The sequence below is a fragment of the Thamnophis sirtalis genome, unplaced genomic scaffold (assembly GCF_051295495.1).
Source record: "Thamnophis sirtalis isolate CommonGarterSnake01/CBP01778 unplaced genomic scaffold, rThaSir2_p1.2 scaffold_2, whole genome shotgun sequence".
Lineage (NCBI taxonomy): Eukaryota > Metazoa > Chordata > Lepidosauria > Squamata > Natricidae > Thamnophis > Thamnophis sirtalis.
In genome coordinates this window covers 23,535,969-23,551,449 of record NW_028261382.1, presented here as the reverse complement: position 1 = coordinate 23,551,449, position 15,481 = coordinate 23,535,969, and the positions used below count along the sequence as shown (strand labels likewise).

The following is a 15,481-nucleotide window of genomic DNA, read 5'->3' as shown; positions in this document are numbered from 1 at the left end:
AGTTCTGGATTTCTTGCAGTCCGGCCTCAACAAGGGGTTGGCACCAAACACGCTTCGCCGTCAGGTCACAGCCTTGTCGACGGTGGTCGGGGGTGGCCAAGGCCGCTCCTTAGCCCAGCACTCGCGAGTTCGAACCTTCCTTAAGGGTGCTTCCAACTTACGACCGCCGACGGTACATCGTTATCCCACGTGGGATTTGACCTTGGTTCTCAGGGCCCTAACAGCTGCCCCCTTTGAGCCTCTACATTCCATCAGCCTCCGCTTGTTGACACTCAAGACGGCCTTCCTGGTGGCCATAACATCGGCCAGGAGGGTGTCGGAGCTAGCAGCCCTTTCTGTTCGTGCGGATCTTTGCATCTTCCACCCGAACAAGGTAGTGCTTCGTTTGGATCCGACCTTTCTTCCAAAGATAAACTCATTGTTTCACAGAACTCAAGAACTTGTCCTGCCGGACTTTTGTCCTCACCCGTCTCATCCGCGGGAACGTCAGTGGCACCATCTGGATGTTCGCAGAGCTCTTCGTCGCTATGTGAAGCGCACGGCGTCGTTCTGAAGATCGGAGGCTCTGTTCGTCTCCTTCCAGCCATCTTCAATGGGACAGAAGGTGTCCTCCCACACCATCGGCCGATGGTTGAAAGCTTGCATTGCGTTGGCGTATGACACCCACTCCAGACCGGTTCCAAGGCGGATCACTCCTCACTCCACCAGGAGTGCGGCCACCACAGCGGCCTGGGCGACGCAAGCATCTGTGGAAGAGATTTGCAGGGCGGCCACTTGGGCATCCTCCTCGCCTTTTATTCGCCACTACAAGATTGATGTCTTCGCCTCGGCTGAGGCGTCCTTTGGGCGGAGAGTGTTGCAAAGGGTCCTTCCGTCTGCGGAGGAGCCTGACCAGCCTAGCTCCCGCCCTGGGAGTTCATTGCTTTGATATATCCCATGATTGGATTCCCGGAGCAGCACACAGGAGAATGACCGTTGTCTTACCTGAACGGTCCTTCTATGGGTGCTGCGAAGGGAATCCAAACCCGCCCGCAGCTTCGGCTGGTCAGGGCTCCGTTTGATATTGACTCTCTGACTTGTTACTGACTGGACTTGACTCTGTAGTGCCGGATGACTTGCGGCTTGTTTGAGGATTGACATAATGCTCCTTCGGTGGACTTCGTAAAGAACTGAAAAGGAAACGGAAGTCCAGTCAGAGGAGGCGTAACTTTGATATTTGCATACTCAGTCTCAAGGCTAGAAGGCTAAGTTAACCCATGATTGGATTCCCTTCGCAGCACCCATAGAAGGACCGTTCAGGTAAGACAACGGTCAATTTCCCACATATATAATCACTGTAGTATTACCATTGTCATATGGCCAGAATTTGGGCACTTGGCCACTGACATGTATTTATGACAATTGCCCTGTCCCAGGATCATGTGATCACCAGTTGCAACTTTCCCAGCTGGCTTCCACCTGACAAAGTCAATGGGGGAAGCAGATTCACTTAACGACCGCATAATTCACTTGTGCAGTGATTCACTTAACAAATATGGCTAAAAAAGGTCATAAAATGGGCCAAAAAGTCACTTAACGATTGCTTTGCTTAGCAACAGAAGAATTGGTCTCAATTGTGTTCATAAGTCAAGGAGTACCTGTATATTTTAAATGCATTTCCATTTTATTCATACTATTTATTTTACCTTTATGGTTATTCTAATTAGAGCAACTTTTACTAATAAAAATAGAGACATCTTGATTTTTAAAAAATTATGTCATTGTTATTTGTTGGTTGCTTTGTGAGCAGCGGGAGATGGTTGTCTGTTGCCGGGCCTTGTAAGAAGTGGCCAATTTGAAACCCGGCAGGCGATCCCAGGAGTAATATGTAGCGTGATGTAATTTTTTCCAATGCAGCCCTGCTCCTCCAGCTCTGAGGATGGAGCTTCCACAAACGGCTCCACTTTCTCAAGCTTAGGCAGACCTCTTTGGATGAAGGCTGCTCCACTTGGCTCATTTCAGTGCCCAGCTGCGGGGTGGTTGTGGCTGAGGGCAGGTGTGTTTAGATGCTTGCACATTTTTAGCTTCTGGGGTCTGCAAGTGGACCTGAGAATGATGCCCCATCCCAGGTGACTCCATTTTTCAAGTACTTGCAGTCTCTATAAATGCTGATTCCAGAAGTTTTTTTCTTCTGAAAAACGCAGTTGCCAATGACAGTCAATTGATTCATTCTCTCCTTCCTTTCTCTCCTCACTTTCAGACAGAGATTGCCAAGAGACTCAACACGATTCTTGCCCAAATCATGCCTTTTCTATCACAAGAGGTAAGACGCTCTTTGGAATGTGGGGAGACTTTGCAGGGCGGAAAGTCTAAGCCGGACTTGGGATGCCCTTCCACAGCGCCCACTGTCAAAATCTGCCTCCTGCATCTTACCTGGGCACTCCTAAGGAGCAAGGCAGGAGCAGGCCTGTGGCAGGAATGTCTTGGGCCCAGTTTGGCTTTTGCCTGGAGACAAGCATCTGTCCTCTCCCTTCTGTACCAAGCACTTTGGAACACTTTCCCCTCTTCTAAGGCTACCTGCTTGCAAAGCTTCCTGAGCCTGTCACAGTCCTGGTGGTCTGTTTCCTGTGCCAGGCCAGATGGCAGCCTGGTTTTCATATGCCCCTTAATAGCCTGGTTTTCTTGAATGAGGTGCATGTGGGGCAAAGACCCAGAGACCCCATCTGCCAGCTTCTTAGCTATTGGTAACCACTTCGTTTCTGCGGCATTGGTTGCCTGCCTGCCCCTTCCACCCCCTTCCTTTTTGCTCTAGGGCAGCTTCTTTGTTTAGGCATGTTGGATGGTGATATTTAAGCTTCCCTTCCCCAAATATTGCTGTTTTAAAGACTTGCCCACTAGACGCAATTGGCTTGAGCCAATTATAGGCCCTAATGCACTATTTACTTTTTCTCTTGCCAAGTCTAGCACATTTTTCCACTCTCTAAGCTACCGTGTTTCCCCCAAAATATGACATGTCCTCATAATACAGCCATGCCACATTTTTCTGGTGGGCAAAAATATAAGCACCCCCACACACACACATATAAGCCACCCACCTCCGGCCAGGCAGAGCGCCTCTCACCAACCTAGCAGTATCCCGAAGCCACGGGAACCTGCAGGGAGGCAAAGGTGATCGCGTTGCTTGGTGCCTTCGGAATACTGCTAGATTGGTGAGCAGCGCTGTGCCCAGCTGAAGAGGCGGGTTGCTGGGCAGCTGCTCTCTTGCGAGCAGGCTCCCAAAGAGCCGGGCACAGCCTCATGGGCGAATGGCTGTGTTGCGCTGTCGTGGCTTGGTGATACCCCTAGTTCAGTGAATGGCGCTGTGCCCGGCTGCAAAGGGGTTTGCCGGGTGGCTGCTCGGGAGCGTGGTCGCTTCATGGCTGTTGTGTTGCGCTGCTATGACAGCGCAACACAGCCATTCCCCATGAGGCTGTGCCTGGATCTTTGGGAGCCCACTTGCAAGAGAGCAGCCGCCCGGCAACCCCAAAACAATAAACCCTCTCCCCATAATAATGCCCAAGCCATATTTTGTAGGTAAAAAGAAAATAAGACCCTGTTGTATTTTGGGGGAAACACGGTAGTAATAGAGCTGCAATATTGGGAAATCTGTGACTGGTTCCTCTCATCCCTCACCCACCAGTCTGCCTGCTAGGGGCACAGCACTCCACCATCTGGACAGCCACAGATGCTCCCCCCCCTTTTCTTCCTCCCTCCCTGTCAGTGCCATTTTCTTAATGACCAAGCAAGGACCCTCAAAAAGTGTGGCTTGAGAATCCAGTGAGTTTTCTCTTTCTCACCAAGTTGCAAGAGTTCTGGACTTTTTCTGGGGCAATACCTCCAACTGCTGAATTGGCTGACTTCTGAATCACAGGTGTGCCCTCGGGAGGCTTCCATCTTTCTGCCTGTCTTTCCACAGCACCAGCAGCAAGTGGCTCAGGCAGTTGAGCGGGCCAAGCAAGTGACCATGACGGAGCTGAATGCCATTATTGGGGTAGGTGGAGTTGTGATTGCCTCTCATTGAGGGCACTCACTCTGTTTCTGTTGGGTACCATGAACCGAGGAAGAAGGGCAGAATAAATGACAGATGAAGGAATAGCAGGGGGACTCATCAAATTTGCAAATGACACTAAACTGGCAGGAATAGCCAACACCCCAGAAGACAAGCTAAGGATCCAAAAAGATATTGACAGACTTGAACCCTGGGCCCTATCCAACAAAATGAATTTCAATGTGGAGAAAAGCAAAGTTTTACATTTAGTCAGGAAAAAAATGAATGACTTAAGTGTAGATTGGCAAAAGCTGGCTCAAAAACAGTAACTGTGAGAGGGACCTTGGAGTCCTAGTGGGTGATCATTTGAATATGAGCCAGCAGTGTGTAGCTGCCGCCAAAAAAGTTAATACAATCTGGGTAGTATAAACAGAGGCATAGAATCAAAATCACCTGAAGTATTAATACCACAATAAAGCTTTAGTAAAGCCACACCTGGAATACTGCAAATAGGTTTGGTCACCACACTACAAAAAAGATCTGGAGACTTTGGAAAAGGTTGAGAGAAGAGCAACTGAGATGATCAAAGGCCTGGAGACAAAAACATATGAAGGACAGTTGCAGGATTTGGGTTTGGCTAGCCTAGAGAAAAGAAGAATTAGGGGGTGACATGATAGCAGTGTTCTAATATTTGGGGGGCTGCCACAGAGAAGAAGGAGGTCAACCTATTTTCCAAAGCACCAGAGGGCAGGACAAGAAACAATGGATGGAAACTGACAAAGAGAGAAGAAACCTGGAATTAAGGAGAAACTTCCCAACAGGGAGGACAATTAACCAGTGGAACAGAAGTTGCCTTCAGAAATCGTGGGTGCTTCATCACTGGAGGTTTTTAAGAAAGGACTGGACAGCCATTTGTCTGAAATGGTGTAGGATCTCCTGGACTAGAAGACCTCCAGGGTCCCTTCCAGCTCTGTTCTGTTCTATTCTCTCATCCCTCTGGGGAAGCATGTGTGAGCTGGCTGGCTGGCTGGCTGCCTTGGCCTGCTGGATTGTGGGCCTCCTACTTTATAGGACTCCTAGAAAGGGCACAGGGGGGAAGAAGGGGACAAATGCATCTTTAGCAAGTGATGGTGATATGCCAGTCAAAATGTGGGCATGGATTGTGCCACAGCAGGAAGCATCAGCTTTGGGTTACGGGTTCTCTGCTGTTGCACTGATGAAAGGAGTTGCTGCTTGTGGCCTTCGTTCCCTGGCTGTCCAACAGCGCATCTTGAAAAGCTGTCTTTATCCAGCAGTCATGGGGTTAATGGGAATTCCCCCAGAGCCATGTTCAAGCATTGCATTCATACATACATTCAGCCTAATATTAAGTTCACAAGATTTGCTCAGAGACCTCAGATATACAGATTAACAAAGTTGGAAGGGACCTTTGTAGGTCATCTAGTCCAACCCCCTGCCCAAGCAGGAGACCCTACACCATTTCTGACAGAGGGCAGTCCAGTCACTTCTTGAAAGCCTCCAGGGATGAAATTCCCATCACTTCTGAAGGCAACTTCTGTTCTACTGGCTGATTCTTCTCTGTGTCAGGAAATTTATCCTTATTTCTGGGTTGAATCTCTCCTTGACCAGTTTCCATCCATTATTCCAGTAAGGTTCCTATGACTTCCCGTTCATCCCCCTGAGGTGATTGTTCTCTTTCTCTAATTAAAAATTGTCCCGAAACCCTCAGCCCTTCTGCTTTTATTGGGCTTGGTCTGTCTCTCTTTTCCCACCCTGGTGAAAGTGAACTTCTCTCAGATGGGGGGCTGAAAGCGAGGCCCCACCTTTGTAGGACTTGGCCAGCCAGTCCTGCTGGAGAAAAGACCGCCATTCTTAATGCCACGCATGTTAGCTAGGATCTTCGCCTCAGTGCTGGGAAGTTCTGCTTTGGGATTCTTGTTTGAAGGTCCTTGGGAGGGGCCAGGAATCAGGAAGGTCCCCCCAAGTTGTATCGGCTTGGATGGGAAGAAACCAACTTGGTTGCTTTTGTTTTTGAATCATCCTTAGGTATTGGGAGCCTATCCCACAGAGGGCAAAAGGCCCTTTTTCCTTTTCTGCCTCCCCAGGACTGAATCCGTCCCTGCTCCAAAGCCTGAGTCTCTGCCTTATGCAGGCTGCAGGCTTTTCCTGTTTTGGTCCAACATGAGAGGCTTCCTCATAGATGTTTTTTTGGGAATTGTGCCAATTTTTTTTCCAAATCTTTTGCAAGCCCATTTTTACAACCCTAAGAATGATCAGCTTGGTGGGATTTTTTTGCGGGGGGAGATGATCTCAAGCTGAAATTCTCAGGATAGCATTCCTCCTCTGCCTTTCAGAGTAGGATTGCCATTTCTGCCTCCTGATAGTTTGGGAAAGCATCGTCCTCCTTCTGGTCTTGCAGGAAGCAGAGGGAAGGCAGATGGGAGTAAAAACTCCACAGCTCTATCTGGCACATTAGAGAGTAGTTGAGTTACTAGTTTGTCTTTAAAATGCCACAAATGCTTACGTTTTCCCCTCCTTTGAAAACTTTCCAAATAGGAATAGGATAGAAATCCTATTGCGGTAGCTTAAAATGCAGATGGAGTTACAGCCCCTCCCAGAACATTTCCTTCCCAGTTAGTGGGGGGTCTCTTGGACTGGGCATCCTGTTGAACCCACATCCCTAGTTAGTACTAACCTCCTGGCATGCAAGGAGCCCAAAGCCAGAAGGAAGCAAAACAAAGTGGGAGGGAGGGGCCGCTCCAGGCCAGCCTTTCTTCATGACCCTAACTGGGCTTCCCTCCCTCCCTCCCTCCCCTCCCCTCCCCTCCCCTGCCCCCTTTGCTTCAGGCCTTTGAAGGGGAGCCTGATTCACTTTGTAGCTCTGGAAATGATTAGAGGGCTTGAGCAAATTTAATGAAAGTGATGAACCATTAAATCAGCTAACAAAGCCATGAAGCAGGATGTGCATAATCCAATTAAAACTGTTCAACATACCAAGATGTTCCACTGCCAGACTTCCTTACACATTCTTCCTGCCTCTTTGCCGAATACAGTGTATCTTTGGAGTGAACAATATGTCTGTTGATTGCTAGTTTTCCCTCCAGTAGGAACTGGCTCCAAGACCAAGGTAGAGCTAGAGATATTTTTGGGGGTGGGGGGTGGGGGGAGGATTGGAGCTCAGCAGTTGTCCAGCTGTGCAGATCAATCCTTTGACAGTGATATAAGAAGAAACACAACGTGGTGGCAGCTGACCAGGGCTGGGCATGATGTTTGATGAGCAAGAGGGTTGCAGAGTCCTGCCAGGGAGAACTGGAGGAATTGGGAAGAGATGAGTGGAAGGGCTTCTAGTTGGATGCCAGAGCAGTCCTGTCCTCCATTCCTTTAGAAGACCAGAACGCTTGAATGCCCTGCAGGGAGGCTGGCTTTGATAGAAGTTGGGGAAACGGGCCCTTTGGAACCAGCTGCTTCAAGAGAACCCTCCTTGCTTTGCGGAACAGGTTAACTTGATCTGGACCCAGGAGCCTACCTATTCCTATTCTGCAAATCCTCCTGCTTTGCTTTTGGGGGCAACCTGATCTGGCTGGGTTTTGGAGGTGGGAATGGAAGTGCCCTGCCTCCTAAAGGCCCTGTATGCCATTGTGTCATTTTGTCTTGTGTCTGATACTGAACAAACAGGAATAGTGAGAAATAAGTTCTGGTGTCCCCACTCCAAGTTCTTTTGGCAGCAGGAGTGCAAAAAGAGAATATGTTAACCGTAATATAACCACAGGTAAATGAACCAAGTCAGACTAGTGTTTTAGGCCCCTGCCTGCCTTCAACAAGCCAAGAGAGGGCGAAAGACCCTTCAGATAAGCCAATGGTCATTTAAGTAATAGTAAGTTATATGTAACATTTTAATCTTTATTCCACATAATCTCCCATTTTGCAAGCATTACATCCAAAGTTCCTTACCCACTGTCCATATTCAAAGCTTTACTTGCTCATTTTCCAGATTTAAGTTTCAATAACATTTTGTAGACTTTAGCAATAATATGTTCAACACTACCACACAATAGGATTTCCAAAACGTCTTCCAAGAAAAAACAGGAAGTCCAGTTGCCTCTTGAAAAAGCACCTTTGGGATATAGGATACCGTTCAGCTTTCAGCTGTTTGACAAACAGATGACCTGGCTGAAGGTTTCGCTCTAGCCTTTTGCTCATGCTGTAATGTCCAGCTCTTCTCAATGGTCTTTTTCCGAGACCTTTTTTAATGCTGTCTTAGGCAGAAATCTAGATTTTCTCTTGAAGTAAGAAATGTTTCACTAATGCTGAAACAATCCCTACCCTGAAATTGAATGAACACACCGAAACTGGTGATTTGCCGGTGTTCTGGGAGGGGTGAACCTTCCCCCCCCCCATCCCTCTGGTGAAGCGAAGGGGTCTCTGCAGTGTTTGGATTTCCTGCTGTTTCTCACTCTTGGCTTTTTCCCAGCAGCAGCAGCTCCAGGCCCAGCACCTCTCCCACACCCCTCACGGGCCCCAGGTACAGCTGCCACCTCACCCATCAGGCCTGCCACCCCCAGGAATGCCCACTATCACAGGGAGCAGTTCGGGGCTCTTGGCCCTCGGGGCCTTCGGCAGCCAAGCACACTTGGCTGTGAAAGACGAGAAGCATCTGCACGATTTGGACCCTCGAGGTGAGGACATGCAAGCTGGCTTCCTCCTTCAGACTTTGGCCTGCCAGCCTCTTGCTTTCGAGTCTCTGGAGGCTCTTGAGTACCCTGGGAGGGAGGGGCTAAGGGTCAGCCAGTGCCCTCTCCCCAGAGTTCTTCCCAGACTAATGGGACTCTACCCAACAGCAACGTGAACGTTGCACTGGCTTCTCCCACTTCTTCCAGGTGTGTGCAAAGCTCTTGGTCTTCCTCTCCACTATTTTGTCTGGGCCCTGGTTGCTTCTCCAGAACAAAAGCCCAAATGGAACTTTTATTGAGCCAAGCCAGAAAGGCCCCCTTTGCAAGACTGATGTTCTCTTTTGTGCTTGTTTCTCTCCTGCCCCCTCTTGTCTTTTCTCTCCACTGCTGTGCCTTTGGCTGCATTCTGGAAAGACCGTGATTCCAGTGCGGTAAGTCTTTGTTTAGCCACGTCTATTTTTTGACCTTGGGTTGCTTTGTTAGTTGTCTGTCTTCTGAATCTGGCTGCCTGTCCCGTCCCGTCCCTCCCTTTCATCTAGGTAAAATCAAATTTTCTGGCCATTGAAGCGGTTGATTCCTGGGGAGTGTGTGTGCCCTTCTCTGCTCCTTTTTGATTCTGTCTTCCTGGCTGCTGACGTTTTGGACATAAACAGCAGCAGGATCCATAATTAAGAACACGCCCCATTGGCTCCCCTTTTTCCTTGGGTCCTTTTCCCTCCATTTCCTACAATTTTGGCTGGATTGAGTGGAAGCACGTTGTGGCCATTGGGTTGTTTCTATGTTCAGTTGATCAACTGCCTTTCATTCAAGTGCCCAAGGTGGTGTGGAGAGCATGATCCGTTGTGAGGTGGCTTGGACTGAGACTGAATGGCTGGCCTGCCCATCATCACCTAGCAAGTTTCTAGGGCTGAGGGTGGATTGGACCCTGGTCTGTCCTGTGCCAGTCTTCTGTCATAGCATGGAACCATGCCCCAATCACTTCCCAGAATAGAATCAAGAGGCTTCTGCAATTTTCTAAAAGCTTCTCTCTATCTCCCTCCCTCCCTCTCCCGACACTGATTTCCGTATTCCTGATGGGAAAACATTTCTGGATCTGGGATCTGATTTATCACTGGCATTTTCTCCTGCTTCCCCAGAACACCTCCATTTCCCCATTGGAGAGCCTGCGTGCCGGCGAGAAGCACAGGGGCTGCTCAGACTATGCCGGCATTGAGCCCAAAAAGCGGAAGGCGGAGGAGAAGGAGGGCTTGAGCCGCTATGTGAGTCTTCTGCTCCAGTTGTCTTTTTGGGTCACTATTATCCAGTTGGCGGCAGCCACCAATCGCTCTTGTCAAGGAGGGCTCCGAATACTAGCCAAGCATTCTTCCCATGTCCCGTTTGGAAGATGAATGGCTGCGGCAGGGGGATGGAGGGGTGCGTGGAAGGTGCAGCCAGAGCAGTTAGGGGAGCTGCCTGGGGGCTGCTTCTGGACCTGGGCCTGGCTTCCTTTGACAAGCCCTCAATGGTTTCCTGTTTTAGGATAGTGATGGTGACAAGAGTGATGACCTGGTGGTCGATGTCTCCAATGAGGTAGGCCTGGCAGGGGCCCTTTCTTGCCCCTGGCACTGCACCCCATTCCCCAGAAGAGCGGTGGCAGCATCTGCAGAGGGAATGCCAGGGAATGAGGGCAGGCTATCCACCCCACGGAGACTGCTGAGGAGGAGCAGGCTTCCCTAGTTTCTTCCCTTACAATTTCTCGTGCCTTGTCAGTGCAAAAGAACTCAGCGGGTCTGGAGTCGCACTTGCAACCTCTCCAGTTAGGGGAAGGGGCCTTGGAGGGCTGCTTGTGCTGAGCCCTTGCTTTTGTTGCCAGGATCCGGCCACCCCCCGGGTGAGCCCCGCCCACTCACCTCCAGAGAATGGGCTGGATAAATCCCGTGGACTGAAGAAGGATGCCCCTAGCAGCCCAGCCTCCATTGCCTCCTCCAGCAGTATCCCTTCTTCCAAGACGAAAGACCAGGTGAGCCACGGGGGGGCTCCATCCCTCAAGTGTGTGTGTGGGGGGGCTCCATCTCCAGGTTCTCTGCTTGAACCTAAAAAAAGTTTATGCTGCCCGTCTCCCCTCCCAGGTGGTTAGGAGAGCCAGGCCTGTGAAAGAGCCGTAATGAACCAACTGTCAAAATAAAGCTTGCTTTCCCCACATCTAGAGACTAATTAACATACGATAAAGTATCTTCATTAGGCACTCGAATGGGAAACTCCCAACTTCTTTGAAGTAATTTTGGGAAAATTAATCCCATCTCCAATCTTCATTTATGGTTCAGAGGATACAGAGAAATTTCTCACCGGTGAATCTCAGTGTCAGCGTTCCAGAAAGACCCAATTCCAGTGAAAAACTCCCGAGGGAGGTATTTTCTCAAAGCTCCCATTTATTAGAGTAGGCCCATACAGGCACATCTGGGAAAGCCCAAATCTGAGATTTCCGGGCTTTCCCTCAGTAAGCCAAAAGTCCAAACCCAACCCCTGCACCCCTCAGTCCTTCCCATGGTCCAATCCCCATCCGCCCCAACTCGAGAGGTCACTCCAGCCACTCCTCCTCCAGATGCAGGAATACCCTGACCTTGACCGAAAGAAGACTGCTATTATGTCTAACTACATTCCCTCCACTAAATCTCCCCTCCTTCATTTCCCAAGCAGAAAAATGTGGCAGCGTGGAAGCTTCCAGGGTTAATATGGCTTCCAAAGCTGATACTCAGTTCTGATTCCTTTTGACTCAGGATGGTGTAATGAAAAATCTTTAGCAAAATCTAAGATGTTTTACAATGTTTGCATCCTGTTTAAAGAAAGTGAATTTTAGAATTGAGTTTGAGTTTGAAAGGCAACCATATATTTTGTCCCTACTTAAAAACAGAAAAAGTTGAAATGCAACAGGAATAGTCAAACCTTCCCTCAAATCTTGTTTTGACTCAGAATGATAAATCCTCTACACCTGGTTTAAAGTCCAACACTCCCACGCCAAGGAGTGATGTACCGACGCCTGGGACAAGCAGCACTCCAGGCCTCCGACCGGCGCCAGGGAAGCCCCCTGGAATGGATCCCTTGGGTAGGTTGTGTTTCTCCTTGATCCACGGCTCTGCTTGCATCAAAAGATGGAGGGAGAGGTTTGGATTTTGAGGGCGGTTCATAAGACTCAGAATGGCGGACAAGAGGGGATCATCCAGACCCAGTTCAAGACCCAGCTGTTACAGCCCCTTCTCTTTAAAAGCCTCCAGTGCTCCATCAACTCCTGTCTCAGCTGGTCTGGGACTGAACAGCTCTTGCTCCTCAGAATTTTTTCTTGCACCCTGGCCGAAATTGGCTTCCTTGTCCTCTCCTCAGGGACCTTCCCCTGGGACTTCGGACAAATCACGGTACCAGCCTTGTTTCTTTTGCTCAATTTGATTGCGCAATCTTGCATTTTGTTTTTGACCGTTTGCCTATTCTTTGACTCTTTCTAGCATCTGCCTTAAGGACCCCCATCTCCCTCGCTAGCTCTTATGCTGCCCCCTTTGCCATGATGGGGCATCACGAGATGAATGGTTCCCTTGCCAGCCCTGGGGCCTATGCAGGATTGCACAACATCCCCCCTCAAATGACAGCTGCCGCCGTAGCCTATGGCCGGTCACCCATGGTGAGCTTTGAAGCTGTACGTAGGCCTTTACGCTCCTATCTATAGGGGGGCGGGGGGAGCACATGGTTACCCCTGCAGGAAAGGAGAATGCTCGTTTCTTTTCTTTCTTTTTTCATTGTTAAAATGCAAACTTAAAAAAAGGGGGGGACACAAAACAAAGCAAAACTAGAAATGTGCATAAAAAGAAGAAAAATCATATGCCTGAATTGTTCCCCCAATTGGAATACCGATAAATACATTTCAAGAATAATACCCACCCACCCCTACAAAACAGGACACAGTTTATGAACTTCTACAGCTCCGTTTACCCTGGGAAGTGGGCTGGGGGCTCCAGAAGGGCCTGGGGGCTGTGGCTTACCTTCAAAGCCAGAGCCACTCAAGGAGGAGGTCAGGGTATCTTGGATCAGTGGATCTGAGCTACTGCCAGCCTCTCACCTGAGGGGAGGCCTAGTTTTAGGACCAAGGGATCTGGATGAAGGCTTTCTTTATGGATGCCCAGATGTTCTGCAATTAAAACAACATCATGCAGATAACCTAGCGGGGAATTGGTATCTGTGCCATGCATTCTCCAAGTGGCATCTTAGGAGCCTTTGAGATGGAGGACCTGCACTGCAGATCTCTTGGTTGGGATAGTTCTTCTCTGTCCTGCCTCTGATCGCTTGTGTTGAAATTCCAGGGGTTGAGGGGAAGACCCTTGTCTCCCTAGGATCAGAAATTGAGGCTGAAATCTTGTTTCTAGGTTGGCTTTGACCCCCATCCACCAATGAGGACGCCTGTCCTGCCCTCCATTTCTGGCGGCAAACCGTAAGTTGCTCTAAGCCTTTGTCCCCAAGTTCAAACTAAGAAAGGCAGCTTCTTAATAAAGATGGGGGTGGGATGGCTTCCAGAATGTGGCAAGTGCCACAAAGAAAGCCTGTAGGTGAGAATGATCTGTGGGTCTTTCCCAACAAGAACCAGCAGAGTCTTGAGGATGGAGCCTAAGGCAACCCTTGGTTTGTGGGTCGCGGTTAATTCAATTGTTGATAAGGCTCTGGACAACAAGAGCTGTCCTTGTCTTCTCCCCCCCACCCCCCGTCCTCTTCCCCAGAGCTTACTCCTTCCACCTCAGCACAGATGGGCAGATGCAGCCGGTTCCCTTCCCTCAGGATGCCCTTGCTGGCCCTGGCATCCCCCGCCACGCCCGTCAGATCAATACCCTGAGCCATGGTGAGGTGGTGTGTGCCGTGACTATCAGCAACCCTACCAGGCATGTGTACACAGGGGGAAAGGGCTGTGTGAAGATTTGGGATATCAGCCAGCTGGGCACCAAGAACCCCATCTCCCAGCTAGATTGCTTGGTAAGTGGCAGGGCTGGCAATTGTTTGAGCCTTGATTATAACCTGCATCAAGATCTGCACAAGGACGTCAGGCTGTCATTACCTACTGAGCTGTCAAGCAGGCTACTTGTGAGGCTCCCACCTCCAGTGGCTTCTGCTTGAAACAAACAACACACACACACACACACACACACACACACACACACACACACACACAAATCATCATCTTACATTACATCTTGTAGAAAGCCTTCCTACTGAGGCTTGACTTTCGGAAACCAATCCCCCACTGTAGGGAGGAGGAACCGATTAGGTGGTTCCGCCCCAGACGCCTGGGACCCCATGGGTTTTCAGACGGCGCTTGGGGTGATACCTGACACTCTCGTCCACAGTCCGGTCGAGTCCTTAGTCGCTGCTTGGAATACAGCGGCTACGGAGGCTCTAAACCGGTTTGCGCCTTTGCGGCCTCTCCGAGGTAGCGGATCCAGGAGAGCTCCTTGGTTTACTGAGGAACTCCAGGAGATGAAGCACCAAAAGAGACGCCTAGAGCGCCACTAGAGGGCCAGTAAATCTGAGTCAGACCGAGCACTGATGAGAGCCTATATCAGAGCCTATCTCGTGGCAATACGGGCGGCGAAATGTTCACATTTTGCCGCTCTTATTGCATCTGCTGAATCGCGCCCAGCCACCTTGTTTAGGATAACCCGCTCCCTCCTGAAAGGGAGGGACGCGGATGAACCTTTACAAGGTAGAGCTGAGGAATTTGTTCAGTATTTAACGGATAATGTCACTCGGATTCGGACAGAGCTGGACTACAATTGCACGGTACCAGCCAAGGTACCGGGGGAAGGTCTTGAGCGGAGTTTATGGACTGAGTTTCAACTTTTCGCGCCTGAGGAATTGGACAAGGCCATGGGAGCGGTGAGTGCCTCCATTTGTATACTGGACCCGTGCCCCTCCTGGCTGGTTTCGACCAGCAGGGAGGTGACACGTGGCTAGATCCAAATGATAATTAATACCTCTCTCCGGGAGGGATCCTTCCCGCTCCTCCTAAAGGATGCGGTGGTGAGACCCCTCCTGAAGAAACCATCTTTGAACCCAGCCATCTTGAGCAACTATCGTCCAGTCTCCAACCTGCCCTTTGTAGGGAAGGTTGTTGAGAAAGTGGTGGCCTCTCAACTCCGACAGTCCTTGGATGAAACCAATTATCTGGATCCCTTTCAGTCCGGTTTCAGGCCTGGTTACAGCACGGAAACTGCTTTGGTCGCACTGATCGATGATCTCTGGTGAGCCAGGGATAGGGGTCAGTCCTCTATCCTGGTGCTCCTTGACCTCTCAGCGGCCTTCGATACCATCGACCATGGTATCCTTCTGCGACGGTTGCGGGAGGTGGGAGTGGGAGGCACCCTCCTACGGTGGTTCTCCTCCTACCTCTCGGACAGGTCACAGTCGGTGTTGGGCAGAGGGCAGAGGTCGACTCCTAGGCCCCTCAACTATGGGGTGCCGCAGGGTTCGGTCCTGTCCCCCCTCCTATTTAACATCTACATGAAGCCCCTGGGTGAGATCATACGACGGCACGGGATTAAATACCACCAATATGCGGACGACACACAATTGTATCTGTCCGCCCTGTGCAAACTCAGTGAAGCGGTAGAAGTAATGTGCCAGTGCCTGGAGGCTGTCAGGGTCTGGATGGGAACGAACAAGCTTGCGCTCAATCCCGACAAGACTGAATGGCTATTGATGCTCCCTCCCAAAGATTGGCAAACTATTCCATCTCTCAGGCTGGGGGGTGAAATTATATGCCCCTCAGAGAGGGTTCACAATTTGGGAGTCCTCC

General features: G+C 50.0%; 1 protein-coding gene across 3 annotated transcripts in view; it reads left to right on the top strand.

Annotated features, from left to right (window-relative positions):
• TLE3 (TLE family member 3, transcriptional corepressor) overlaps nucleotides 1-15,481 on the top strand; it is a 51,197-nt gene that overhangs the window by 28,254 nt on the left and 7,462 nt on the right. The window contains exons 5-15 of one of the 3 annotated variants that reach the window (XM_087704442.1): nucleotides 2,240-2,302; nucleotides 3,935-4,009; nucleotides 8,481-8,682; nucleotides 9,091-9,107; nucleotides 9,813-9,935; nucleotides 10,195-10,245; nucleotides 10,529-10,675; nucleotides 11,626-11,758; nucleotides 12,153-12,325; nucleotides 13,065-13,129; nucleotides 13,413-13,662. In XM_087704442.1, the coding sequence (XP_087560568.1) occupies nucleotides 2,240-2,302; nucleotides 3,935-4,009; nucleotides 8,481-8,682; nucleotides 9,091-9,107; nucleotides 9,813-9,935; nucleotides 10,195-10,245; nucleotides 10,529-10,675; nucleotides 11,626-11,758; nucleotides 12,153-12,325; nucleotides 13,065-13,129; nucleotides 13,413-13,662 (1,299 nt within the window). Of the gene's footprint in view, nucleotides 1-2,239; nucleotides 2,303-3,934; nucleotides 4,010-8,477; nucleotides 8,683-9,090; nucleotides 9,108-9,812; nucleotides 9,936-10,194; nucleotides 10,246-10,528; nucleotides 10,676-11,625; nucleotides 11,759-12,152; nucleotides 12,341-13,064; nucleotides 13,130-13,412; nucleotides 13,663-15,481 lie in introns of all 3 variants that reach the window. The other 2 variants (XM_087704441.1, XM_087704440.1) reach the window with 2 other exon arrangements.